We start from the raw sequence: 25,385 nt of genomic DNA on the forward strand, positions 1-25,385 counted from the left end.
CACGCTCGAGCAGCAGCAGCCGCAGCGTTGCCAAAGGCCGGGGTTTTAACACCAAGCAGCCCCGTGCACGGCCACGGCCCCTTTTCTGCCGGGCTCCGGAGCGCTCGCTGCACGCCTCGCGCCTCTTTGCTCTCCGGCAGCACGGGGTCTCCCCCCCGAGCCCCCTGCCCGCGGGGCTGCCCCTCTGCAGCCCCCGCTGCACCTCACCAGCCAACCCGCTCGGATCAACCGCCGTGGTTTGCTTATGTTCAAAGAAAGGAAATTGGTTTTAATTAAAGCTAATGTAGTGAACACAAACTAACGAGCGCCAGCAAGGCATATTAAAGCCCTACAAAGATTTATGGGACCGTGCGTGCCATAGGAGAGGAATTCGGGGCCGGAGGAGGGAGCCGGGCGCTCACCTGCTCTGCCTCCCTGCAAGAGCCGGGGAGAAGGGAACGCCCAAGCTGCCACCCGGCTCCCGGTTTCCCACGCTCCCCTTAAACTCTGCGGCTAAATACGGGCGCGTGTGTAAATAATCCAGCCACCTCATTACACCTTCGTCATCCGCTACAAAGCCATTAGCATTAATCTAGGCTGGCCGGGAGACAGCTCAGACCGGCTTCGTCACGCTGGGGACCCAGGGCTCTGTGGTGTGTTTTCCCACGTACCCTCATGCCACTAAAAGGTGACAAACTCTCGCTCCGGTTTCTTAACCCAGTGCTGTCGGAGCCTTTATCTACCAGCCCTTCCCCTGGGGCGCGGGCAGCACCGCAAAGGAAGCCAGGACAGGAGACAGCTCCAGCTCCTACCGGCAAAGTCGTCTTCAACTTTTCTGCAAGGGCCTCGCTGGTTGTGCAGGTTTCAGGCGGAAGGCAGGGCACGGCTGGGCGCTTCGGGGAGCAGGCATCACCCCGCCCGCACGCCGGTGCCCGCCGGGCTGCCCACGGCCGGGCACGTCTCACGTGCGGCGGCGAGGAGAGCCGTGCGCTGCGGCGGCCGGTGGCGTTTAACAGCAGCTCAGCTCGAGTCCCCGCGTCGCCGTCCCCCGCCGCTGGCACCTCACGTACCCGTGACCGCGACCGCCTGGCGCTCGACGCATCCCCGGAGCTGCGTCCTCTGCCGCGGCTGAGGGTACGGCACCAGCTCATTCATAAGCCTCAAGAAGTATCGTTGTATGAAAATGTAATGAAAATTATTCAGCTAATCTACTTTAATAACCCAACTTAGGGGCCTCTCTGTGCTGGAGACAGTATAATAATTTTTAAAATATTAGCTGTCATTTCCGATCAGTCCTAGGGAGGCAGAGGCACTTGGCACACACGACTCCATCGAGGCTACTCATTCATCTGCCTCCGACCCCGTAAAGAGAAGCGACGCGGTGCTCGCAAGTGGGGGGGGGGCTCCGCCCCCCGCCCGGCCACGGCAGCAGAGGGGCAGGGCGAGGGGCAGGGACCCCCAGCCACCCCCACAAGACACACACACCCCCCCCCCATTTGCCTGCCTCAGCTGCCTTTTTCCTCAGCCCTTTTCTCTCTGGGTTCTCCCCCTCCACCCAGTGAACCCAACGCACCACGGCGTGAGGGAACAGCGACAGATACGCTACGAACGGGGGAGGAACGGGGGGAGCCTTTCAGTACCCAACAAACAAGGTTACAACGCGCTGGGACGGGGCCCCCATCCCTCAGCCCCGGAGGGGTCAGCCCGCACCTTATTTTCCCGTCATTCCCCTCCGCGGTCCCTGCCCCGACCCCTGGGATGCTCCAGGGAACGGGGGGTGACACAGGGGACCCCCAGTGCTCCCCACTGTGGGGCTGATGGCACCACGGCGGTGACAGGGCCAGCCTGGCACTCGCCTCCGCACGACGGGGACGCCCAGGGTTTCCACCTCCCACAGAATAAAATGCTGCCACGCTCTGCCAGTTCTGTGCAGCAAGTTTAATTGATCTAGGATGAGTAAAAAGTATCAAAAATCCCAGAAAACCGCTTCAGTGTGTGCAAAACTCACTATAGAATATAAAATACTTCAAAAATATTCTGCAGAATCAGATCTGCAAACTTTTTTAAGTTAAAAAAAGATTCCAACACGCCTAAAATATAGTAACGCTTGACAAAAATAAAGACATCCTGCAGTCGAGACGCGCCGTAGCAAATACATTTGCTCTCCCCGATTTGTGCAGACGGAGCCGCGTGGCACCACCGGCACTCACGGCAATGCCCGGGGATCCCGGCGGACAGCAAGAGCTCCCGACTCGGTAAGGTGACTACGAGGCGACCAGGCTCACAAGCCCCCGTCGCAGAGACACAGGCATCCCCGAGGCGGTGCTGCCGGGGGAGCCGCGGCAGCTGGACCAGCCACTTTGCCGCGGCGGGCGGGCAGCCTCAGTGGTAGAGGACCTTCACGCAGAAGGTCTCCTCGTTCTTGTCCTCGTGGTCGTTGATGTGGATCAGGATCTCCTCCTCACCCGCAGATCGGCTCGGGGCGAAGCGCAAGCCGATGGTGTACACCTCCCCACCGGCGACCTGCGGGAGAACGGGTGGGGGGAGAGGGAGAGGCGGCGGGGCCCGGCCCAGACCCTGCGCCGCGCCCACCCTTCCCCGGCTAGCGCGGCCCTCCCGCGGCAGCACGCCCTGCGTCCGCCGAGCATCGCGCCGTGCCCCGCGCCCACCGGGCACCGCTCCGCGCATCGCGTGGTCCAGCCCGATGAGGGCGGGGGTCTGGCAAGGGGGGCCCGGCGGCAGGGGGCCGTACCTCGAAGGAGTCCTCCTTGAACTGCAGGAGGTCAGGCCGGCTGGTGCCCAGGAAGTAGAGCCTGGGCGAGGGGTAGGGGTTGGTGTAGGTGATGCGCTTGTTGCAGCCTCTCCCGCCTGCCGCGGGCAGCGAGATCTCGAACGTCTGCGGGTCGAGCACAAGCCGTGGCAGAGGCGGCGCAGACCGCGGAGGGGGCAGAGGGAACAGCGGGCGCTCCCCCAAACCGGCTACGGAGCATCGCCCCTGCACCGGCACACCGCGGGGGGCGTGCCGGGGCACGTCGCCTTACGTCCCCCCCTCTCCCCCTTGCATCTGATCTCTACCAGCAGGTACAAAGAAACCACCTTCGAGCAAAAGCATCCTCCCCGCGCTGCCGCTGGCACCGGCGCGTTCGCAGAAGTAATTACAAGCCCCGATGACAAAGGGCCGGGGGAGCAACCGGGAGCGGCCAGCTCATTCTCCAGCTAATTAACGGACATCCACGGGGAGAGTCGTGGCACTCGCTCAGATAACGCCCCGCGGCACCGTGAGGCAGGCTGGCACTGGGCAGGACGCTGGGGCATCGGCTTAAACGCCGATCTGAACTTCGCCCAGTACCGAGGGTTTTGGGAAAGTGTTTTTAAAAGGAACACATCAGCCAGGAAATCTAATTTTCTATCTTTGAGGCGAGGCCTCCGCCAGCACAGTGCTAATAGGAAGCAGCATGCTGTAGCTTTAATTTCACAACCGGGGATACTTCAGAGTTGGCACTCCTCAGCGTGGGACTGCCTTCAAAACAGCCTGAAAGACACTTTAACTGCGGTCTTCAGCGAGATTATTTGGGCACCGGAGGGCCAAATGTGCGCTCAGGGTGGCAAGTGCCAAAAAACCCATAGATGTAAAGAGAGGAAGAAGCAGGAGACAGCCCCGGGTTATTGGCCGGACCGCGACCGCCAGTCCAGCGCCGTCACCGCGTTTTTCCGGCGCGAGAGTCGCCGTACCTTGGAGACGAGGGGCTGCCTGCAGGACAGGCAGAGCAGCCAGGAGGACACCAGCTGGTGGGACTCCACGTCCACCAGGTTGAGGTAGATGAACCTGCTGCCAGCCCGGCGAGGCCGCACGCCGATGTACAGGTCCTGGATGCCGTTGGCAGGGAGGAGGAAGTCGCCGTCCGGATCCATCTGCGGAAACCAGCACCGGGAGCTGCAGCCACCCGCGGCGGCCTTTCGCAGCTCCGCGACGTCCGGCTTGGAGCGTAAACTAGACCCCGATTGCTCTTAAAAACCTGGGCACCGATGTCAGCACTACTGAATCCCACCTACATGAATACACCGGGACTGGCTTCGTGTCAGAAGGGCGAGAGCCGCTCGGGGAGAGCCAGCTCGTCCCCAGCCCAGGGACGACCCCCCGCACAGGCTTCGCCCGGGACAGCGATGGAGTTTTTGTGCCTTTTATTATTCACATTCACAATTACGGCCGAACGAATTCTAAAGAAATTGTTAGTCTTCAGATGGTCTCATTAAGGCAGATAACTCGCCCTCTGGGGTTTCGTGCCAATGATCCTACACATGACAGCTCTAATCAAAAGATAGTTATCGCAAACACTTTACGGCAGTAAATTGTTCATAATTCCGAGTGGGCTGCCCTTCCCTTTCCGGAGGGGATTTCACCGGGCCGCTCCAGGCCAGCCCCCCGCTTGCCACAGCCACAAAGGACCTCGCCGGCCCCGAGCCCGCCCGTGGGGGGTTACCTCCAGCTCCTGGGGGTGGGAGGAGAATGCCCGCACCCTCCGCGGGGCCGGGGTGCCCCGCAGCAGCAGGGAGAGGCGGGTGAGCTGCCCGGCCGTGCAGCCGACGTCCAGGCGCTGCAGCGAGTGCAGGTAGAACTGCCAGATCTGGACGGGCGCCGCCAGCCAGGCGTCCCTGCAGCGAAGACAGACGGACAGGGCTGGCCGACGGCACCGCGGGCTCAGAGCGAGCGGCCGAACGGCAAGCGGGGAGCCCAAAGCGGGAGCCTGAGCTCTGGGAAACCTTCTAAGGACCTCAATTTCAGTCTCCCCCGTTCCTAAAGCTCACGTCACAGCATCGTCTGGCGCGGAGCTAGCCCGGCCGACTCAGGAGGCATTAGCTCCGGAGACGCTCTGGCCAGGGATTATTTAGAGCAAAAGAGAACGATGTAAAACCCTAAGCGGCAAACATTTTGGGAAGCCTCCTGCCCAGCTTCCTGCTGCTCAGTGAAGCCGGCCGGGCTCGGGAAGCCGCGAGCAAGGAAAGGGTGGCACGAGGTTCCCTCCTGCCCTGCCACACGCGCGGGGTTAGTGCTTCTCACTCTTTGGGGTCCTGCTACTTACGTATAAATAGCAACAAAGAACTTCTTGATCTGTGGGCTTGGTCCTCCGGCTACCTTTAAGAAGATGTCCTGCGGCTCCCCAGGCCCCTGCACGCAGAAATCAGAGCATCGTTCCAACAGTTAACCTCGAGATCAAACCAGCTAATGAGGACTCCAGGGTTTCCTTCCCATTAACGGAAAAACCCGCCACCAACCCACTTACGAAAGCAGATGCTTTGAGCATCTAGTTAAACTATGTTATTAAGTTATTATACAGCTTGGCTGAGCTCTGCCAGTATTTTTAATTACAAAAGAGGATACAAATGACTATCGCATTCCAGGTCTGCAACTGTAATCAAATTTTGGCAAATTTTCCCCAAGTTTTCTAACAAGCCGTAATCCAATTACCATACTAACGCGTTTCTGCAATGGCAATTAGCAACTACCCTTCATCGCCATCTGCACGTATGCGTGCAAGTTTATTTTTCCTTTCTACCTCCCCCAGCTGCAAAGCAAGCCCAGGAGACCTTTGCTGGGCACTGCAACGCAGGGGCTGCGCTCGGGCAGGGAGGCAGAGCGGCGGCGAAGCTTGGCCCAAAGAGCCCCTCAGCCCGGCACGGCCCTCCCCACCGGCATCGCCCGGCGGAGAGACGCTCTGCCGCGCGTTCGGAGGACGCGCCGTCCCCCCGCCGCACACCTCCAGCGGCTGCGGGTACCCCAAGCAGCGGGGAAGATCTGTCCCACGCCCGACAAAAGGCCGCGTTTCCCCAGCGTTTTAATCATCTGGTATTTGCTCAAAAGAACAAGCGACTACAGGCTGCTGCACGATGCGATAAGGCGCAGCGCTCAGCTGCAACGGCAAAAACAATGCGGCTCCTTTTAATTGGGAATAAAGGGCAACTCCAGCTTCGTCACTGCCAGCGTTCCACTGCCACGGGCTGATAAATGGGGATGCTCCGTGGGTGCAAGGCATTTCTCTGCCAACGAAAACAACCCACAGCAGAAGGACGCAAAGGACAGACCGATGCCGAAGCGTAACCGGTACCATATTTTTGGTTTCGCAAATGATGTCAGGGTCGCTGCAGCGAACAAACATCTCGGGCTCCCCCCCCGGCATCCCCACTGGCGCACCTGTGGGGGAGAGAAACCGTATTCGGCGTTTTCTGTTTGCGCTTGCTACCCTGCACCCCACGCAGCCGCAGACCCGAATGCCTTATGCCGGGCTACCAGCAAACTACACAGGCGTGCTGGTGCAGGGAATTAAATATAAAACCAATGCAGGCAAGCGGATGAAGAGCGAGCAGGGAGCCCAAGGCTGCGAATGCGCAAGGAAGCGGAGACGAGCTCTCTGGATGCCACCCGCGCCTCCAGGAAGGCCCCCACGAACCACAGACGCCGACTAACGCGGAAGGGGCCGGGCACGCCGCGGGCTCACCGGGGAGGGTGTGCCAGGGGGGCAGCCGAATGCTCTTCTTCAGGAAGGTGAGCTCCGGGTGGTAGAAGCGGAAGGTCTGGTCCACCACGTGGGGCTGCGGCTCCACCTTCACCCGCAAAAAGGCGATGGGCTTCCCCCCGCTCACCTGGAAGGAGACCTGTCCCGGGGGGCCGGCGGGAGAGGGATGGAGTTTGGCAAGAGTGATGCTTCTCCTCCCACGCGGCCGCGTTTTCGCCCGGCTCCCTCACCTGGATGTGCTTTGTCCGCCCAGCCCCGCTCTTCCCCGGGGAGCGGGCGGCCGCACCAGCGCCGGCGCCCAGCCCTGCCGGCCCCTGGGGGGTGCGAGAGCGGGTTGCCTCAGGACGCGGCACGGCTACGGCCGCACGGTGCTCCCCCGCGGCGGTAGCACCCTGCCCTGCGTAGGCAAACACAGCCGAGAGAAACCCTTCCTACCAGGAACAGCTCGAAACGGGGGCCCGCGCCTACCTGCGCCGTGACGACGGCGGGGTCTGCGGAGAAGGTCTGGTATTTGAAGGGGATGCGGACGGTCTCGTTGGGGCGCAGGTAGACCTGAGGCTTGAGGTCGTCACGGAGGTGGAACATCTCCTCCTCCACCACCGTAACGCTCTCAGTCAGCTCCTTGAAGTGACGCCACTCCCTCGGGTCCAGTATGACGCTGGGGGAGCGAGCGGCAGAGGTGCTGGTGAGGACCGGTCAGGGGCCAGTGCCACGCTGGCATCTCCCCACGCACAGAGGGGAGACCCCGCTTCGGCCCCCACCTGAGCTCGGGGTGGTCAACCTCGATGGTCACGGTGTGCTGGACGCCGTAGGGGTTCTTCAGGGCAAACTCGAAGAACTCGGCCGTCCCCAGCACGGCACGCACGGTGCGGGTGGTGGTGATGGCCTGGCTGAGCATCCGGGAGATGCTCTCGCCCTTGATGTGCTCCCGGTAGGCGTCGATGATCTGCAGGTCCCGCACGTGCCGGGCACGCTGCTCCTGCCAGCCCTGCCGGGAGGGAGGGGACCATAAGCCCGGAGCCACCGCGGCATCCCTGGCCCCCAGCACCCCTCTCCTCACCGAGAGCTGGGGCGTCCTCCCGCCGCCGGCATCCTCCTGCTGCCGCACCAGCGCCATGCGCCGCAGCTTGCGCCGGCGGGCAGCCGCGGCCTCGCTGGGGGCAGCCGGGGGGGCCAGCCTCGCCTCTGGCCGGCGGCCGCGCAGCGCGGCCGCCAGCTCGCCGTCCACCTCCGCCAGCCTCCGTGCCCGCGACACCCGCCCACCTGCAGGGAGAGAGCATCGCGGCACCGACGAGAGACCCCCAGTTAGCGCAGCCCCGAGGGCCCCCCACGATGCTGCGGGGCCGGGAAGGGGAGCGCCGGAGGGGGCAGCCACCCCGCAGCTGGGGGCAAAGCGCCAGCACCGCGGCGGCAGAGACCGGCAGAGACCCTGCCGACCCGACCCTGCGTGGGGGGACGGGCCGAGCCCCAGCCCGGCAGGACTCACCGCCGGCGGCTTTCAGGGAGAACCAGCTGCCACCCGGGATGCTGCTGGTGCCGTCCGGTGCGGGCACGAGGCGGGAGCGGGACGGCGGCAGGGACGGCGGCTGCCCTGGGCTCTCCTCGCATGGGTGGCCTGCAACGAGCGGAGACGGGGACGAGAGGAAACCATCCGTTTTTCACTGTTATAAGTTGCACTGCAAATTTATATCCTTACTGCAGCTCTTTCCAGATAATTTAAAAAAGCAGGAGCAAATATCTGGCTGCTAGCGATGCTCTGCGAGCCCTGCGGCGCTGCCTCCAGAGCCTATTGCTGTTACCGCCGTACAGCCATCCGCCGAGACGGAGCAGCATCAAAAGCATGGCACCATCCCGAGCGAGTCACCACTGAGCCCCTCACCAGCTCCAGTTTGCATTTCTGTGTTCTCCATCCCCGGGCACCGGCACAGCCACGCGCTGCTGCGTCTCCCCACTCCCACAAAGGTTATGCCAAGCAGAGCCGGACGAGGGTCTAAACCCACCGGGTATTTACGCAGCCTACAAATCCCGTCCCCATCCTCTGGGCAGGGGCACCAAGCTTTTCAATACTGTTTTTAACAACAGTATTTTGAAATTTAAAAAAAAAAGAGGACAGGAGGAAAAAAAAAAACACCACCAATCAAAGGGTGACTGTGGTCCTGGTGCAGCGTCTCTGCTTCCTCTCCCTCTCTTCTTTTGCGGGGTGCGAGTTAAACCTCTCCCTGGGTTGTGAATCTCAGATTCTCCTTCCCAGGAGCTTATCATCCCTTTGCAGGCAAAGTACGGAAACGATGATTTATGATATCTTATAATGGAGCTAATCTTTCTTCTGAAGATAAGATTTTAAAACCTGGAGTCACTGCACATTTATAGGATGGGAAATTAAATATATAAAATAAGAGCAGCCAGCAGGTTCTGGGAAGAATAACGTGCTTACAAGCGCTGTTTTCTTTCGGGCGCAGCCCTGCGTGTGCCGTGCATTTCTCCCGCAGCCCCGTGCTGTTTGCTAGCCCCTAACTGCACGGCGCTGCCGCTGCGCTGCCAGCCGCCCAGCCGCTTTGCACCAGCACTGGCAGCCAAGCAGGCGGAAGGGACCGCAAGAACCACCAGGAGCCGCACGCCCCTGCCCGCGGCCCGGCGTCGCCCGGAGCCGAGCGGCTGGCACCGGGACGGGGGCTCCGACGGGCACCAGAGGTACCCGGCGAGGGGTGGGTGCCGTGGGGTGCCGGCGCTGGCACCCAAGCCTTTCACGAGCTTTCACGGGCCACGTGAGCAGCGGGCTCTTACCGACGTTGGCCAGGCAGAGGTAGAGGCGGCCCCTCACCGCCACGCAGACGCCGAGGGGCCGCAAGGCGCCGTGCCGCAGCGCCTCCCGGCCCATCACCGTCACGTCCGGCTCGTACTCGGTCGTGGCCACCTCCAGCTCATGGTGGGTCCTGACGGCCGCCCGGCCCTGGCGCAGCAGGGGCTGGGGACAAGGCAAGGACAGGCGGGGGGTAACGAGTTACTGGGGAGTCCGGTCTGGGGGTTAAGGGGCCTGGGTAAGCCTGTCTCTGGATGTCCTAGGTCTGGGGGGCTTAGCCCTAGAATAGCGCAGGAGTTCCGGGGAAGTGGAAGAAAGTTAACGTCTTGCCATCACTTTTGAGGAGAAGACGACAAATCCCACGATTAGGGGCTTGTCAGGCCGACACCAGTCTCGGTTACACAGAGGGGCTGACGGCAACTCAATTACTAAAAACGCGAGTGTAACGCAACAGCATCTCAACACCGGACCAAAGTTAAAGTCAGGCTCTTCCTTAACACTCCTGCAGGCCAAGCAGGGGGTCTCCTTCATCAGCAGTCCTGAGGGCTTAAGGGGAAAGACCTTCAATTAACTGATACCTCCAGTTTAACCAATACCTCCAGTTTAACGGCAGCGGACCCAACGAGGAGCAGGGAGTCTCCATCCCAGACGTCAATCTGGAGGCTGTGCTCAGCCAGGTACCGCAGAAACCAGCGCTGCTCCCCAGGTCGCAGGAAAGCGGGGTCCACCATGTACTTCAGCTGCAAGCCTGGTGGTCCTGCGAGACACGCAGCGTCGTCACGGAAATGCAGCTTCCGCCGGCAGCGGCACGTCAGCCGGGACGGGGACGCTCTCGTGCTCCGGAGAAGCCTGCCTGCTCGCACACCCACCCTCCTCCACGTAATGAACCCCTCGGTCAATCAGTAGGGTCCAAGGTCCCCCGGGATCGGCACGCTCCCACAGAAACACTCTCTCTGTACGGACCCCCCCCCCTCACTTCCATTAACAGCTCCACGTGGAGAAGGAGCTTCATCAGCCGCAAGTGCTTGGCGTCCCTTGGGACCAAAATTTAATAATACACAGAAAGAAACAAAGAAAATATTCATCTAGGAGGATCAGAGCCGCCCACTCCGGGCGCTGTGCTCTCACATATTGCCTTTCTTTTCAAAGGTGCTTAGCCGCAGCGGGAGCCAGCGGCCTCGACGTGCAAATCGCGCCACCAACGCTTACCAGTGTTTTACTTCAAACGTTGGACATTTTGAACATTTTTCATGGCGTGCCACTCAAACTAGCCGAGGTTTGCTATTAAAGCAGCCTCCGGCCTGTTCCTCAGCCCAGAGGCAAGCCCAAATCTGACTGACAAGGAGGAGCAGCCGCACGAGGATGCTAAAACCGGAGCTTACCGGTGCCGAGGGTCCCGTCCTTGTTCACCCGGACGAGCAGCTGCGCCGGCGCAGCTGGCCCAGCCGCCAGCCCCCCGTCCGTGCTGACCAGCTGCAGCCGCGGCGTGGTGACCGGTGGGAAACGGTAGAACTGGAAGGTGAGAAAGACGGTCCTCGGCCACGTCCCCTCCGCACCGTCCCGGGCATCCCTCGAGGGAGAGAGAGGGGTTCGGGTTAGCTTGCGGCACGGCACTGCCCCCCATCACGAGCTCCTCGTGTGTTTGGCACGCACTGAGATGCAGAACAAGAGAAGATCGGCAGCATCACAAGTATTTCGACTCCTCTGAAGACAGCGGGCATATGGTTTGCCTTGGCTTTCCAAAAAGCTTCATAATTCCAGCTGTCTCCCACCATATGCTGCGGCGGAGGAGCCCAGCAAAGGCAGCATTTTACCTTTGCGCAGCACACTGCCATCCACGGAAAAAACACAAGCGGGGCCTCATCCGGCCAAAGCCACCCCCACAGGTGCCAACTTTCTCAACTCCATATGCATTTATGGAGGAAACCCTGCATTAACTAGCTTTTACCTCACATTGTGGCTAATGGATACAATAAAGAAATGGGAACGTGATTTAAGAGTGCCCGGAAAGGACAAGAGCATCATCGTAAAACCCTCCGGGGATTTGCCTCCACGGCAGGCGCTGGAGGAAGCGGCACCTTTGCAAGGAGTGCTCCCGCTCAAGCAGGGAAGCGGGCTGGGGGGATTTTGGGAAAGGACTCTCCCCCAGAAGGCCCCTGGGATCTGCCCGCAGAAGGCACCACGAAGGGCTGCCATCCCACCTGCCAAAAGCCAGGAACTGCAGGATTATTTCGTTGCCTTGCAGAGGGTCGGCTTCCTCCAGCCGCAGGCTGAAACTCGCCGGGTCCACCAGCTCCGAGATTCCCACCGGCTCCTGGTTGTGGTCCAGGATCTCCGGGAAGCCAGCGGCGTGCAGGCGCGCCAGGGAGGCACGGGAGAGCAGCGTGCGGGAACTGACGGAGAAACGGGGGTGAGCCACGCGAAGCGGCTGCGGGGACCCCGGGGAAGGGCGGCCGAGCATCACCTGCCTGCCTGCAGCCCCACGGCGGCGATGGGCACCTGCAGCGGGGTGAAGGGCAGCGCCCGCAGCGGGTCGCCGGCGCAGGGCTCCGGGTCTGGCGAGCCGAGGTCGGCCTCCAGGTGAGCGATCCCCCCCTCCTGCCGAGAGCCGCGGCCACGCCGCGCCGGGGGCTGGCCCCCGCGCCGCGGCGGGGCCGACAGCTGGGACACCGACAGCTGGCGGGAGAGCGGCAAGCGTGAGCGCCCGCAGCCCCGCGCCGGGGGAGCAGCCCCCCGAGGCAGCCCGCCCTGCGGGAACCCCCACGGCGAGGCGGGCCAGCAGCCCCTCCTCGCTAAGGCGGCTCCGATGCCGCGTGCCCCGGCATCGCTGCTCCGCCGAGAAGCGGCACAGCTCGGCTGCTCGAGGGTTCGCACCTCTGTTTCTTATTTAGCTGCTGCACTTTCCCTGGCAAGGGGAGGGATGAGAAAATGCAGCAAGAAGATCAAACCGCTTAATGCGGTCTTATGAAGCATTTCATTTCATCAAAAATATTTGTGTGCATTGATCCCTGCATCAAGATATAAAAAAGCATAAAGAGGGATCTCGGTATTCATAGCTCTCCTTAAATCCCAGTAGCTCCGCACAAAGAAACTGTGCGTCACTGTCAGCACATACCGGGGACAATAGTACCCAGCAAATCTGGGCTGTCAAAAACCAGAACTGTCCTTAAAAATACATTTGGGGTGTGAAAAGAGCTCAGGGAATTTTGCCCAGCACGTTATAGGCAGGATCCGTTTTGCTGCCCTGGCGGAGGTGGATTTGAGCGGGACGCTCGTTGCCTCTTGGCCACGGCTGCCAGGAAAAACGGATGGGACCAGGAGCGCGTCCTCCGTCCTCGGCGCGTGGGCCGTGCCCCGGGAACACCGCTGCCCACCACCCGCGTCTGCTGGCGCACGTGGCACTTACCGCCGGTCCCCGTGGGGAGCCTGCCATTCGCAGTGGGGCCGGCGGATCTGCGGAGAGGGACGGGAGAGATGCTCTAGCGGAGCCGTCAGCCCCGGCCCCACCACCACGGCTGTGCCCTCCACCAGCGAGCCCCCTCCACCCTCCCGCCTGCCCGTTTACTTTTGGGGGTGGGACCAGCTTATCGAGGTGCCTTACCATCTCTCAACCACTTATTTGACTTATTTTTCCAATAAGACTGTTGCCTGGGGGGGGGCAGAACGTAGCACGTCTCCAGATCCATCCGTTATTTTGCCAGGAATTAGGCTGACTCTGCCGTAAAAGGCAGCTCCTCCATCCCCAGACAGTGCCGCGGTTCCCTACGGCCATGCGGCGCTGCCTAAGTGGGATGCTTAATGAGACGTGAAAGTTTTAGGATACTTAAGGTTTTCGTCGCTCCTCCGTTATTTCTTGTCACTCCCTTCATCTGTTCGTGCATTCGTGCCCCGAAACGGTACGAGCTTTATCGTGTTTATATTTGGCTGCTTGGCTCGCGCGCCGGCACAGCTGAGCTCGCTCTGCTGCGGAGCCGCGGGTCCTTCGGAGCGGACCAGGGGCACAGATGTTCTATCTCTGCACCCACGTGATGCCGAGACCTTATTTTGCTTTCGCCACCATTCCAGCTATTTCGCGCTGGCTGCTGTACAAAGGAAAGCACCCCGACTCCCTTACATCCTCACATAAAATGCTGGTTTTTCTCAGTTAGGATGGCTTTGGCCCTTGGTAAAGAGACGATGGACAGAACCATCAGCACCACCGGCAGCTGAGCCGACAGAAGATGTGCTAAGCTTCCCCTGGTCAAAAGGGCCAGAGCAGCACGTTTTCCAACAGAGCACTACAAACAGTTAAAAAAATGCTCTTTTCAGCAGCTTGGGGCACGGGCTGGCTCTCGTGCACGGCCACGCACCTCGCGGCACGGCTCCGGGACCACCACGATGCTTCCCGAGCTCTCCCCAGTTGCACCAGCCCGCCGGAGCCAGGGAAACACCAGGCAGCTCTCTCCCAAAAATCGCCCTGCCAGGGCATTCCCCCTCGCCGGGCACCCTGCCCACGCTCCAGCACGCTCCCCCAGGCCGGAGCGCACCAGCCCAGCGCCGGGCCGCAAGCTCACCATCGGTGCACGCTTGCTTCTCCCTTCACCGCACTGCAAGTCCCCCAATGCCCTGGCCACCGCCAGCTGAAAAGCGTCCAGGGAAGCCAGGAAGGTACCGGCAGCGACGCAGCCACGTCGCAGAGAGCCCAACCCGGCGCACCCCCAACACCGCCAGACCTCTCGTTTCGCCCGTGAAGAGCTCTGCTTTAAAGCCCCTTACACCAGCAAACCCGCCGGCAGAAAGCCGGGACTTGCCACGGCAAAGCCACGGTGCCACTGCCATCTCGTGGAAGGCAGGGCAGCGCCGGAGCCGGCGCGGGAGCAGTGCCCACGCTGCACCCACCGCGCCGGGCATCGCCCCGACCGCGGGCTGGCAGCTACCGGCTCACCAGAGGAGCCGGCTGAGCCGGTAAAACACACTTAAACCCCGTTAGGTACCCAGAGCATCGCACCGAGACCCGCACGGGAACCGCAGCGGGAGCGAGGCTGGGGAGGAAAGGGGAGCTTGCTTCCCACCGATCACGAAAGGGGGGAGCAGACAGAAACAAGCCGGAGAGGATTTCCAGGAGCCCAGGGCATTGACTCAACTCCGCGCCCAAACCCGAGCCAGCAGCAGTTTTCTTTCCGCCTCCAACACACAGCAGACGGGTGCTGAAACCCCGACCACCTGGCACCCCTGCACTATACATAGAGAGATGCATACGCGCACACACGCATACGCAGCCTGGTTTTCCCCGGCTAGGCGCTGGCACAGCCCGTGCGCGCCGATCGAACGCACGCTGCTGTCACGCTCCCTCAGCAGCAGCGCAATGAGATGGTTATTCTTCTTCCTCGGCCTATAATTGACATCCTTCCTGTCCTCGATGTCTGGAAGGATTCAGCATCCAGAGAGACAAGCAGCAGCACTGGCGGGGAGCAATGCGAGGAATGCGCTGCCGCGCCCTTCCAGCCGTTCTGGGTGTCGAGCACGGGAGCCCAAACGAGCACGGGAGCCCAAATGAGCACGGGAGCCCAAACGCCGTCAGAGTGACCGGAAAGGGGAGCGGGCTGGTGCCGCGCTGGAAATCCCTGGGGATTTTGCACGTGGCTCAGCGCTACTACCACAGGGCAATTTTGCAAGTGAAAAAGTGAGAGCTGAATTCAACTCGATGGAAACTCGGTTCACTCTGGTAATTCATAAACTAGCTCACTGAAACTCAGCAAAGTCGTGGTTTTTCTTCCTGAGCAGACACCAGTGCCACACTCTATATTTTAAATGTCAGCGATCTGGAAAACACTCACTCAGCGATGGCGTAGGAGGCTTCTCCGACTCGTCCCTGTCTTTACGTAGGATCTCTGCAGCAGTTACAAGATGTTCTTCCGAATCAGTGGAAACATGGAATTGGACAGTCCCAGACTCCACGTGCTTCCCCTGAAATTGGAAATGGAACGCTTTCAGGCAGCGTGCTACACGCAGCCTCCCCCATACATCTGAGGGACGATTCCCCTGCCCTGCAGCCGGAGAAACGGAGGAGCAAGCTGGAGGCAGAGCAGCAAGGGGTTGTAGTTTAATAAGCTGATCAAACACCGATCAAATACCGCTGTCCTCGCAGAGACAAACACACACACCTGCCAAATCCACCCACCGCAACCCCGTATAAGACTTTACAGAGCAAGTTCTGCAGACACCCACCCGTCCATCCATCTGTCCGTCCATCCATCCATCCATCCTTGCCCACGGCACAGAGCAACCCGTGCAGCTTAGCACCACGGCTGTATTTTGGCCACCACCCTGCGACTCCTTCGCCCCAGCCCAAACCTCCTTTTGCTGACAAACACTTGGGAGCGAGGTCTTTATCTTTTGCGTGCGCATCACTCGGAATAAACCGGCTCAGGTCACAGCGGCCTCCAAGAAGTATCGCGATAAATAACTGTGTTGACCAACGCCGTGACAGCTCAGCCCGCACGTTTGCAGTCACTAAAGCCAAGCAGCACTGGACACTGAGCGTGCTACCTATCAGCGTAGATGCACGCTGGCAGGGCGCGGGGGCTGTCACCCTCCTCTTCCCACGCCTCCATTCACTCGCAGATTTGCAGAGAGCTTCTCCATCGCCCGGGCACTTACAAAGGTTTCGGCAAAGAGCCTCTCTAACGGCGAGGCCGTCCGAGCACCAGCCACATGCCCACATATTTGCGGTGCAGAAGCAAGCCCTTACCTGGCGGGAGCTCCTGCTGCTCGGTGGGGTCCGGTAGACCAAGGCCTGGCAGGGGCCTCGGCGGGCACCGCCGCGCAGGGGCAGGACCACGTCCGCCTCGCTGGTGCCCAGGACGGGGCTCCAGACGGCCCAGCGCACCGAGCGCATGTCGGCTGCCTCGCCGTGGGTGCTGCCGGGCAGGGCCTGGGGGGAGCAGGGGGGAGCACGGTGAGTGCCGGGCACCCCCGCCTCGCCGCCGGGACGGGGGAGCGGGTGCTGCCAGGCAGACACGGGCTCCGATCTCCCACCACCTTCCTGCACCCAGCTCTGGCGTCGCAGAAACCGCTCCCCTTCAACCCGCTCTGGAGACATTCCGCTTTCCAGCACCTTATTTCTCTTTTTGCACCCATTTTTCCCCCCCACCGACCGCACCTTTCTGCTCCCACCCCTTTGCAGGCTCTGAGGAGCACCAGGAACGCTTCTCTGGTGGAGACGGACGCTTTGGTCCCAAGGAGCGGACCCGGGATCGTGCAACCTCTCAGTGAAAGAGCACTGAGCCAGCCTGCACGGTTTTGAGGTTTGCTTCTCTTCCCTCTGCCAGCAGTGCCGCAGGCAGAACCAGCGCCTTCCTACGCGATGCCACCTCCTCAAGGCTGACCACAAACTCACGGCCACAGCTGCAGACAGGTACGAATCCCACTTTCTCCCTCCAAACCCCGCACCACCCTTCCCACACGGGTACTCTCTGGTTTTCTGGCACTTGCCCCGATTACCCAGCCCACCGCTGACATGATTCCCCTTCCTGCAGGCTGCAGGCGCAGCACATCAAGCACCCGCGCTCCAGGTAATCGTACTTCATCCCTTCACCAAGTTACGCAAGGGACTACGCCTCTAGATTATGGATCAGCAAAATATATGGGTCATATATGGATCAGCAGTGCCGATTCAATATAAAAGCAGGATATAATGCCTTTCAAAAATAACGGGGTTTTCATCCCTTGTATGTATTTTGCACATGTAGGCTGAGACAAAGACACCAGCACCCAGCCGAAGGGCTGCAACCCCCTCGCTCAAGCTGCACTGAGGGACGGATGTTGGACCCCCCATCCCCGGCAGGCGGGAAAGGCGGCGTAAAGGCTTCCACTTACCCGGGTGCGTCCACAGCTTCCCCTTAAACCGAAGGAGAGGCGCAGAAGCAAACCGAGAGGTCTCTACCAGCGCCCACAATCACCCTCACAGCCTGCTAATTATGGCATGGAGGACAAGGCGATCAGCTCGGCAAGCGGCTTTGGGATTAACCACGCTGCCCAAGGGCTGCGCCGCGGGAACCGGCTCCACCGCAGCCCCGGCCAGCGCTCCCGGCACGCAGCACAGCCAGAGATCTGCAACTGGTGCCCCTAATCTCCGCGGGTCCTTGGGTTTCAGCCTTTTAAAGGAGCTGAACCCAACGCATAATTTCCGACAGCAAGGCTCAGCTTCTCCTCCCCCTCTCAATACAAATCCCTCTGGCCTGGCACGCGTGTCCCACTTTATAAATACTCATTTTCCCCCCAGTTTTGCTCTGGACAGCTCTAACAAGAGAGGACACTTGCTGCATTTTCAATGAGCATCTTAACAGGACAATTAGGGCCTCCTAATGAACCCGTGGCCATCAATTCAGCCACACTACGAGCTAACGGCTCCAGCAGCACAGGGGATGACTGAACGGCTCGCTAAGCTGGGTTTAACCTGCAGAAGGGTTAAACTGAAATACATGGAAATGATGGGTAAGTAGGCATTAGCAGGCGTGGTCTCTGCAGTCAATACTGAGACTTCTCCTGGCTTTAAGGCCCGGAGAACATCAGGCTGAAGCTCCCAGAAAGACCTCAGCATTCAGAAAAAAAAAGACCAGCAGAGGTTAACTTCTTTTTGGCATAAATGCTAAATTCTAAAGAAAATCCTTTTTTAAAATTAAAAAAAAAAGCTGAAATCTTCCAAATTAGCTTGCCAGAACACCATGGGACTGCTACAGGCTGCATTTCTCCATATACATATACACAGCGGAGAAACGTAACCACATGTAATTAAAATGATTCATTAAGCCCATTTGCAGGATATTTCGCACAGCGCTGCGGAAAGCCGTTTTGCAGGGCATTCGTTAGGCAGCGCCAGCCGCGCGATGAGGTGCCACTGCGTCTCGGGGGTGCGGGACAGCGGCACGGGGGCAGAGGACGGAGTTACTCAGCAGGGCTCGCTGCCCCAGATCTCCGCTCTTTAATCAGGGACGGAGACGAGCTGCACGCACACTCAGCCCTACCTTCCCAGCGGCTCTCCCCGAGGCGCAGAAGACGTACTCCAGCTGGAAGCAGACCCCAAACGCCGGGTGAGGGACCATTTCGCTCAGGTGGATGCGGCTCCTCAGGACCAGGGCTTGACCCGCACCCCTGCGCCGGGACAGGGAAGCAGCTGTGGGCAGCGCCCGAGGCAGGAGGAAAGCGGCACCGGCAGTGCCGGAGGGTCTCCCCCTTACCTGGCTCCAGAGCCCGGCACCCCCGGGCAGCCACCCCGCGTCACCTCTGCCTCTGGCACCAGCACAGCCACCTGCGGCGCCTGGACGAAGCGCAGGCCGTTGTGGACGCCGACGTGCAGCCGCCGCTCCCGAACTGCCACCCCATCGCCGTCCGGCGCGGCATTAGCCTGCGACAGGCAAGTTTTCCAGCTCGGGCAGCGAGGCGGCACGGGGTGGCTCAGCACCCTTCCCTGTGCCGCCCGCAGCCAGGAAAATTCAGGCAATCCCTCAGAAACTCAAAAAAAAACGGGACCCACCCCCCAGCAGCTGACAGATATTAAAATCTTTCGTCTTTATGGCAGAGTTGGTGCAAATCTGGCAAATAAAGGACTTGGCCAGCAGTCCTAACTGCACACCAAGTGCTGCTGTTCCTAAAGGGACATACTACGATGAGCACTGCATCTTATCTTTGCATCTTCCATAGCAGAGCAAACCCAAATTCTGCTTATTAGTGTCTGGATGTTCAAAACAAACCCAACACGGAGCACCCGTGCGCTAATCCAGCAGTAAAGCAAAAGGCCTGGACGGCAAAAAAAAAAAAATCAGAGACTCCAAGTGAAACAAACACACAAGCGCCATTTATCTGAACCTTTCCGCTCTGCCCAAAAACGAAGTGCCGGCATTACTGCTCACGCCCTGTCCTCTCCCCTGCCGTAACTGCATCAGCACTACCTTGAGTAAGCGATCGCTGTTCAGTAAGTCCAGCAGTTCTTCCTCGAATTCCTCCAGGGAAGGGTACAGCCGCACGGACAGCCTCTCCAGATAGCAGGTAACCGGCTTCATCAGCCGGGGTTTCTGCAAGCAGTCACCTGAAAAGACAAAGCGGTGGCCACAGGTCAGGCCACTGCCAGGGGGGACGTCGCCGGGACCGCGGGGACACCTGCTGCCACACCTGAGCCAAAAGCAGCACCGGGGAGAGGTCGTGGTCACGCGTGGGATCCCCACCTTCCCCAGCACGCACACGTCTTCACGCCCGGGAGAGACCCAGAAATACCCAACGCCTTCGGCGTCAACGGATGCAATCTGTTGACTTAATAAAGCCACCGCCACTGTAGTGCTGAGGTGCCCTGCGGTGCAGGACGCTGGCTCTCCCCTCTTTGGCTTTCGAGCAGTGGTCTCAGCAGCACCGGCGACTCGGCTGCTTTGGAGACCTCGCTCAGCTTTAACAGTACCAGTCACCACCCCCAAAATGGTTAGCGGTAGGGTTTTCCAGGCAGCAAGCTGAAGAATAACTCAGCTGCAGAATTGAGAGTACTTTTGAATCTTCAGATCACATAATTTTAATCGCAGCAGCTCAAACGGCAAGGCTGCTACCCACAGGGAAAGATTAACGAGGGCTGAGCGTGCAAGAGCTCGTCCCCCCGAACCTGCCAGACCCCCAGCAATCCTGAGCCCCAGCACGGAGGAGGACGACTTTAAACAAGCTGCAAGGGCTTCTAAGACTCCACCAAACGACTGTAATTAAACCAACCATCACTCATCCCTAGCAGCTTCCCAGGAGCGAAGCAATTAAGGGACAGGGAGCAGACTGAAGCCGTTTTGACCTCTTTCAGGCTGAGCTATGAACGCAAGGGCTGCAGCTCCGCCGGCCCGTGCAGGGGAGATGCTCCTGCCAAGGGGCAGTGCTGCAGAGAACCCGTCGGTGCTGCCAGAAACCCCATGCCAGCGCCCTGCCCGCAGCCTCCCCAGGGACCTGCTGCCTTCAGCAGGAGCAGTGCAGGCAGCGGAGAAAGGGAAGGAGTCCTTACCCGTGTCTCCGTGCCCCGGCAGCAAGCCGGGAACGGTCTGCAGCCCAGACATCAGAAGGTTTTCGGGAAGGAGGTGAAATATCGTCTCCAGGGGCTGGTGGGGCTTCAGGGCGTACTGCAGGTGGCTCTTCTCCATCACGGTCAGGTACTTGTTCTCTGAAGAAGAGAAAACATCCCAAAATGACCAAAACCGGGGGAGACAGCTTTGCAGTGCCACTGTTGAAGAAATCATTATCCACAAACGCACATGTTGGGAGCAAAGGAAAACCTGGGTCTGCCCGGCCAGGCTTTTCCCTGCCGGCAGTAAGGCACGTCCGCTTAGCACTACCAGGGCACGGCCCGTGTACGGCATCGACCGGTCACACACGATACTCCTTTGGATAGGAGAGGCTTCCAAGAAAGGAGCAAGGCGCAACGTCTTGCTGCTGCTTACTTTCCATGGGGTCCTGGAAGCGCGGGTGCAGTAAGGCGCGCGGCGTCCCGTGGTACAGCTTCAGTCTGAAAGCAAAAAGCACGCGTGCAGCGGTCAGTAAATCCACCCTGAAGCACATCCTCATCTTCCACAGTGTCTCTGCTCAACAATAAGAAACCACCTTCCTACTCTGTACCCGCGGTAAAAATCCTATCCTTTAGGGAAAGGAGGGGCATCACTTACAAACCCGTCGCTGCTTCCCTAGCAGTGACAAATTCCAGGTTTCTAAATGCTGGCTCTGTTTCTGCAGCCCCAGGACCACCCTCGCTCCCCCCAAAGCAGCAGCGCACGTTGCCACCCCTATTCCCGGCACGCCCCATCACGCAGCAGCGGGGGGACGTACGCTCTGTCCTCGGTGGCCGGGTCCGTCGCCTCCGACCCGCTGCCGAAGAGGGGGATGAGTCCAAAGCCACAGGAGAGATGCCGAGTGCCCCCGTCCCCTTTCCCAGCCGTCACCACCACTTCCACGACAGCAGCGATGCCGGGGTGGTTCAAGGAGGTGTGGAAGTAAACAGTCTGGGACGGGAAAGGAGAGAGAAGGGGTATTTCAGAGCTGGCGGTGGCAGCTGCAGGCAGAGCCGTACCTGTTGCATTTGGACAGCCAGCGGTGCAACCAGAACGTCCATTAAAAGTTCCAGACAGCGGCTCATGGCAAAGGACCTCCAGCACCGCTCGGAAGTCTCAGCCTCCTTAAATCTCAAACTTCATTAACTTTTTTTTTTCTTTTTTTTGTCACTAACACCTGTTTTCCAAAGTAACTCGCAGGCTGAAGTTACTCTGGAAGTTACGCCCAGAGTAACTCGCAGGCTGCCCCGTACGAGCGGGGCTTCGACGTGCCCCTGACCTACAGCATTACAGCAAGCCCCGCACCGCGGGAGCCCGGGAGCCAAAGGAGCTGGAAACCCTGCTGCCGTGGGGAGGGGAGACGGGGGTGGCCCGGCCCTGAGGGCAGGAGGGGACGGGACACAGGTCACCTCCACAGGACAGGATTTAAAGCTAGGTTAATCTTTCTATTAAAAACTCATTACTGCAGTGTTCCAGGGAAAACGTTTACTGTAATCACAGGTTGTCAGGAAGTGATAACAGAGAGAGACATTACTGCACCAACTCAGGGAAATAAATCGTTATTCTATTATCTTTTATTGCAAAACATTGAAATAATGACCGCTGGCTGCAGACCGATGCCTCGCCTTGCAAAGACAGAGAGAGCCCTTAAAGCGGATCCCTTGTAAAACCAGGCGTGCTGTTCCCTCTGTGAATGCTAACAACACTGCGACAGCTCGTTCCTCTCCCCTAGACCCCGTGAGGACGATGCAGCGTGGGGGTCACCTTGACCGCCACACGTCCCCTGCCCACGAGCCGTCCTCCTCCGGTGAGGCTGGCAAGCGTGCAGGCAGCACATGCAGGCAGCACATGCAGGCAGCACATGCAGGCAGCACATGCAGGCAGCAGCTCGGCACAGGGCCTGTGCAGGCAGAGGATGCAATGCCCCCGCACGCTGCCAGGTCCCACGAGGCGGCTCTCCAGCAGCCAGCAGCTTCTCCTGCACGAGGAGCAGTGCCTTTCCTCCTTCCCTCACCTTTCACAAATCGATTGCATCTGTACCTGAACTCTTTGCAACGCTAAACTGCTGAATATCACAAAGTTAAAAGATCCCAGCGCTCCTCAACAGCGGCCGGTGGCAGCACGCCCGCAGGCCGCCTCTCCTCTGCCCCGCCGCCTTTGCAAGACCCCAAGCGCTGTGGCTGCACCGGGGGCATGCAGGGCACACTGCAGGGGACGGGCAATGCCATTCGGCGACTGCCGAGAGGCTGCGAGATGCAGTCCCCAACGCCCCGAAGCTCCTGCCAGCTGCTCCCAACCGCACGCCAAACACCCAGGAAGCCTGCGGGCGTAGGGATGGTGCTCGGAAAGGCAGCTCCACCCGGCATCTGGCGAGGTGGGGAGCAGTGCCATGTTTTTCTCGCCGCGGCACTCTCTGCCATAGTTTTTTCTCCGTCCCTCTTCAAAATAGCAGGGGTCAGCCAGCGATTAAAACCCTCACGGAAGAAATGCACGCATCAACGCCCCTCAGATTCTGCTTAAATACCGACTTAAATAAATGAAGGAGCAGGGCTCTGATCAGTGTTACACTTCATCCGCGGCACAGAGCACTAGAGGAGGTGGAAACAAAAGTGTAATTGGAAAATGTGACACCTCGGCTCTCATCCACGCTACGGGGCAGCGGGATCTCCCCAGTAAGGGTTTGCGGGTATCGCAGCAGCTGGAAGCACGGCTCTGGGAGTGTTTAGTTCCCAGGTAAGGAGAGAAAAGCGCTGTGCCGGAGGGCGGGCGGCTGCTCCTTCCCTCCCTTCCCACTTGTGAACAAACACTGCTCTCTGCCGCCAGCTCTGAAGACAGCAGGCGGCACATGGCGGCACGCCGCCGCTCCCACGCCATCGCCAGCCCCGCAGGTAACCCAAGACCCCGCTTTCCCCATTCCAAGAAACCTTGCCTAAAAGCTTAATAATTGGGCAGTGTCTGGGGTGCACCCCGGGCGAAGGATCGGGAGGCGCCGGAAGGGAGAGGGTTTGCTGCTGCTGTCTGCCTGCGTGCAGGAAGAACCGTCACAGACAGGGTTCAGCAGCGGACAGACGGACCACGGGCCAGAGCCCGTGCACGCTTAGGACTTGCTGCTTTAAAAGGCTCACGGCTACAGCGTGCTGTGGCGGGCTCCTAGAGCTCTCCGAGCTCCCCTTCCACCAGTCTGAGGGAGTAAACCAGCATCAAAGGAGAGCAACTCCTGGCTGAACTCGAGCAACGACCGCCTTTCCCTTCGTGCATTAAAAACCTCCCTCCTCGGACTTGGCTCCTGCAGCTCCAGCCGCCTCCCCGCAGGATCGCTGCCCCCCCACACTTCTCGCCACCCCTTCCCGGGGTCTGCTGGCGTTTTCCCCAGACCCAGCCGGCACGGACGCTCCCCCGCCCGCCCGCAGCCCCCCGGCACCCTACCTCGTTGAAAGCCGCCCTGGCCGGGTGCGGCGGGGCGGCGCGGGCAGCTCGCCAGCCGCTCCTCCACGTCCTCCCGAAGAAGTGGTGGTAGGTGGCGTCGAAAAGGGAGAGGCGCAGCTGGTACTCGGCTCCCTGCAAGGCACGACAGGACGGGAGGCACCGGCGCTCAGGCCCGCTCGGGGACACGCCAAGCCGGTGGCCCCAAACTGCAGAAACCACACTTCAGTAAGAGAGGACAAATAACTCCCGTTTTCTAATTGACGCCCAAATGGGGCACGCGGCCGCGTGCAGCTTCGCGCATTGCTGGAGAACCTTTCTCAAAGGCAGAGGTTGAACAGGCAAAGCAGAAGTGGGAAAACGGGATATTAAGCGCATAATAAATGGGTAGCAGGCTTTTAAAGTGCTACCCAGGGGTTTTAATTCTAAAATGCTTATCTAAATTAAAAAATAACAAACATTAAAATAAAAATTAATTAAAAGCCAACTCAGATTTGCAGGTAAAAACACACGGGATTGAGACACGGCTCCGATTTGCGTTTCCGGGAGCTTTACAGTTAGTTCCCCCCAAAACAAGTAACTTCTTTCGAAAACCTCCACCTCTATGGGCTCCGGCCCACAAACGCAGCAAGTCCCGGTGGCACCGCGGAACGGCGGCGGGCAGAAACCAAGGGCTCAGCAAGAAGACGCCGCCGGGCTCTCCCCCGCGGAGCCGAGACCCCCTACCTGGGCGAGGGCAGCCCCTTCCAGGCCCTTCAGGACGCAGCGGAAAGCCGTGGAGCCCGGCGGGCGAGCCCGTCTGCGCTGGCAGTGCGGAGGAAGGGCGAGGTGCCGCAGGAACACCCCCTCCCACTCGCTCATCTCGCTCCCCGAGGGTCGCCTCTCCCTCCCGGCGGCGGCGAGCGCTGGGCTGGAAGACGGGAGGGGAGCGCACGCTGCGGGAGCCGCGCACACGGCGACCCGACGGGACGCCTTCGAACGGGCCCCGGGCCCTGTGGCACCCGCACGGGGACGCGCCGGCCTTCCCGTGGGAGCGGGCAGCTCAGCAGGGCGTCCCACCGAGCCCACCCCAGGGGACGGTGCGCCGGCCCCACCGGCCGCCGCTCCCCCATACGACAAGGCCATATACACAGGCGCACGTGTGCTTACAGAGGCCCACGTACGTATGTGCACGTATGCACAGAGACCCACAGACATACGTGCGCGTGTACACAGAGACCCACGCACGTCTGTGCCCACAGACACGCAGCCCCCCGCTCGCACAGCGGCCCGCACGCCCGCATGCACGTGCACGCACGTTCAGCGCCGCAGGTGCAGGGGAGGCCGGGGGAGGCCGGGGGAGGCCGGGCCCGCCCTGCCCGCGCCAGGCCCGCCCGCCCCTACACCCGCCCGGAGCCGTCCACGCCGCGGGGGGAAGCCGCAGACACGCGTGTCCACGTGGCGGACAGCGCGGCCCGTACGCGCCCATACGCACAGCTACGCGCGGCGATAGGTGCCGGTGCCGGTGCCCGCGCCGCCCGCAGGACCGGGCCTCTCCGCGCACCCACCGCTCCCCTACGCCATCTTCTTGGGCCCGACCAACCTCTCGCCGGGACGGGGGGGAACGGCCGCGCCGCCGCCGCTCGCCGC

General features: G+C 60.4%; 1 protein-coding gene across 9 annotated transcripts; it reads right to left on the bottom strand.

The window, feature by feature from the left end:
- Positions 1-1,879: 1,879 nt before the first annotated feature.
- Positions 1,880-25,095, bottom strand: NPHP4 (nephrocystin 4). Of its 9 annotated transcripts, XM_075520322.1 has the most exons (28): positions 24,483-25,093; positions 23,760-23,891; positions 21,112-21,284; positions 20,730-20,794; positions 20,297-20,452; positions 19,221-19,357; positions 18,510-18,676; positions 18,297-18,423; positions 16,022-16,204; positions 15,108-15,237; positions 12,698-12,744; positions 11,756-11,967; positions 11,493-11,684; positions 10,674-10,861; positions 9,888-10,048; positions 9,276-9,456; positions 7,978-8,106; positions 7,552-7,754; positions 7,253-7,479; positions 6,960-7,149; positions 6,722-6,805; positions 6,474-6,630; positions 6,084-6,169; positions 5,061-5,146; positions 4,461-4,632; positions 3,712-3,891; positions 2,732-2,875; positions 1,883-2,502 (listed from the first exon to the last, which is right to left on the bottom strand). In XM_075520322.1, exons 1-28 carry the CDS (start codon positions 24,951-24,953, stop codon positions 2,362-2,364), a joined length of 4,521 nt encoding a protein of 1,506 aa, XP_075376437.1. In that variant the 5' UTR covers positions 24,954-25,093; the 3' UTR covers positions 1,883-2,361. The 9 variants fall into 9 exon arrangements, 7 of the variants coding, with proteins under 7 accessions (XP_075376440.1, XP_075376442.1, XP_075376439.1 ...); XM_075520325.1 differs by lacking the exon at positions 21,112-21,284 and having other exon boundaries at positions 1,880-2,502; positions 23,760-23,965; positions 24,483-25,095; XM_075520327.1 differs by lacking the exon at positions 4,461-4,632 and having other exon boundaries at positions 1,881-2,502; positions 24,483-25,094.
- Between the last annotated feature and the right edge of the window lie 290 nt (positions 25,096-25,385).

The sequence above is a fragment of the Mycteria americana genome, chromosome 18 (assembly GCF_035582795.1).
Source record: "Mycteria americana isolate JAX WOST 10 ecotype Jacksonville Zoo and Gardens chromosome 18, USCA_MyAme_1.0, whole genome shotgun sequence".
Lineage (NCBI taxonomy): Eukaryota > Metazoa > Chordata > Aves > Ciconiiformes > Ciconiidae > Mycteria > Mycteria americana.

What these genes read in the sequence shown, in the direction of transcription:
- NPHP4 (XM_075520322.1), bottom strand. Translation starts at nt 24,953, where the DNA reads ATGTCTGTGGGTCTCTGTGCATACGTGCACATACGTACGTGGGCCTCT. An exon ending in GCCGGGGCACGGAGACACGG is followed by an intron (nt 19,358 to 20,296) that starts GTAAGGACTCCT and finishes TTGTCTTTTCAG; the next exon opens with GTGACTGCTTGCAGAAACCC. An exon ending in CCTCTGCCTGGCCAACGTCG is followed by an intron (nt 8,107 to 9,275) that starts GTAAGAGCCCGC and finishes CGCTCGTTGCAG; the next exon opens with GCCACCCATGCGAGGAGAGC.